General features: G+C 38.9%; 1 protein-coding gene across 1 annotated transcript; it reads right to left on the bottom strand.

Moving 5' to 3' along the window:
• Nucleotides 1-1,085: 1,085 nt before the first annotated feature.
• LOC148871729 (uncharacterized) lies at nt 1,086-1,770 on the bottom strand. The gene is made up of 2 exons (XM_088970055.1): nt 1,345-1,770; nt 1,086-1,238 (listed from the first exon to the last, which is right to left on the bottom strand). Exons 1-2 carry the CDS (start codon nt 1,768-1,770, stop codon nt 1,086-1,088), a joined length of 579 nt encoding a protein of 192 aa, XP_088826181.1.
• Between the last annotated feature and the right edge of the window lie 403 nt (nt 1,771-2,173).

The raw sequence follows: 2,173 nt of genomic DNA on the forward strand, positions 1-2,173 counted from the left end.
CAATTGAATTGCTTGGTAAAATATTTACCCTATTTACTTAAACTTGGACCTAGGACTAGCTTAAAAAGGGGATGGATTCAGGTGAATCCTGTATTTCCTAATCATATTTCTTTACAAAGTTTACAAGAGTTGCCCCAAAACATTGTTTCAATTGATTCAAAAGAGTTGAGTTTTATTTTTTTTTAACAAATGCAGGAAAACACAACCTAAATTAAATTTTAAAATGCAACCTAAATTCTAACCTAAATCCCCTCCCCCACATTTAAAACTTACATTGTCCCCAATGTAGGGTAGAATGCAAAGAAAGTGCTGAAACAACTAAACTATAAATGCAAAAACAAAAAAGAAGAGAAAAAGAAAAAGCAAACTTCCCCTTTTCTAATCAGCATAAACTGGACCCTCTAACTCTTATGGTTGCAACTTCCGGTGCTTTCCCCTTCCATCCATCATGGGTGGGTTCAACCTTCTTTGTGGTTGACAGGAAGGTTTTGCTTCCTCTTCAAGTAAGAGGTGATGCAAGCATGTAGACGGGCTGATTCCTTTGATATCTGCAATCATCCAACCGATAGCCATCTTTTGCTCCTTGATAACTTGCACAAGCTGCTCTTCTTGTGGTGCACTAAGGCTACTAGAGATGATCACCGATAATGTCTCTCCATTTCCAAGGAATACATGCTTGAGGTGATTAGGGAGAGGCTTCAATTCTGGAACGGGGGCCTGAAAAATAAAGGGTAAATTTTTCCTGTTAGAAATCGGCAACATACTATTAAGAGCATTACCTGACTGTTGTAAGTCTGGAGAATCATCCAATGCTGCAATAGTTTCCTGCAAATTAGCATGCAGCATTGGCTCCTCTTTCTCAAGATGTTTACTAATGGAGACTTCTAATCCATCATTTCCATTAGGTTCGAAGACTTCCTGTGCCAAAGAATCAATCGCATCAACATAACAAATAGGATCATCATCAGTAGGATATTTCATGGCATCATAAATATTAAACTTAACAATCTTACCATCAAATTCCATGGTGAGTGTGCCACTATAAACATCTATCTTAGTCTTGGATGTTTTTAAAAATGGTCTTCCTAGTAGAATAGGAGTGTTTGATCACCATTATCCATATCAAGCACATAAAAATCAGCAGGAAAAACCAAATCATTTACTTTCACAAGAACATCCTCAACTACACCCTTAGGATAGGCATTAAGTCTATCAGCCAATTGAATCACTACACTAGTCTTATTCAAAGGTCCAAGTTTTAGAGAAGCATATATAGAATATGGCATGACATTGATAGAAGCTCCTAAGTCTAACATGGCCTTCTCAATTCTCCCCTACTCTCACCTTTTCACATCCTTTTAGTTTCTGTTTCCTCTTATGTGTACACAATTCTTTTAGGAATTTAGCATAATGAGGTACTTGTTTAATAGCATCTAAGAGTGGAATGTTTACCTCACATCTATGAAAAGTCTCATAAAAATATTTATACTGCTCATCTTCTCTAGATTCTGCTAAAGCATGAGGAAAAGGAGGTACCGGTTTATAATCAGAGAGAGGAGGAAACTTACGCTTGGGTATTTCATCGTCATCGAGAATGATGTCTTTCTCCTTTCCTTGATTTGACAATGCGGGGGCTGCCCTTGCTGGCGCCTCAACCTCTTTACCACTTCTCAAAATGATTGCACTTACATTTTCTTTTGGATTCACAATCGGTTGAGAGGGTAATTCCCTCGAACTCTGTGCCTCTAACCAAATAATTGTCATCGCCATTTGGCCCATCCGATTGTCCAAACATTGGATACTGGCCCTTGTCTCCTACTGAAATTACAAAGTGTTAGTGGCAAGAGATTTGACAATATCTTCTAAAGACATACTTGAATTAGAAGTTTGGGATGGCTGCTGTCTAGCGGGGTGCGACTGATATGACTAAAAAGTTTGGCGGTTTTGTGGATTCTCATAGCTGAAATTGGGGTGATCCCTCCATCCCGGATTATACATGCTCGAATAGGGATCATATTTCATTTGCGGTTTCCCTGGAAAACCACCTGCCGCATTTACTTGCTCGATGGGCTCCTCTTGAAGAATTGGGCACATATCCTTTGGATGCCCTACTACCGAACATATCCTGCAAGCCTTTACCGTTTTCATGTTACCTACAGCCATTTGACGAACA

Source organism: Nelumbo lutea, chromosome 2 (assembly GCF_056320005.1).
Source record: "Nelumbo lutea isolate HS-2025 chromosome 2, American lotus-T2T, whole genome shotgun sequence".
Lineage (NCBI taxonomy): Eukaryota > Viridiplantae > Streptophyta > Magnoliopsida > Proteales > Nelumbonaceae > Nelumbo > Nelumbo lutea.

Excerpts from the sequence above, each read along its gene's own strand:
- LOC148871729 (XM_088970055.1), bottom strand. The coding sequence starts at position 1,770 with ATGGCGATGACAATTATTTGGTTAGAGGCACAGAGTTCGAGGGAATTA. Across the intron at positions 1,239-1,344 it reads AACTAAAAGGATGTGAAAAG|ACTAGTGTAGTGATTCAATT; the intron begins GTGAGAGTAGGG and ends CCTTTGAATAAG.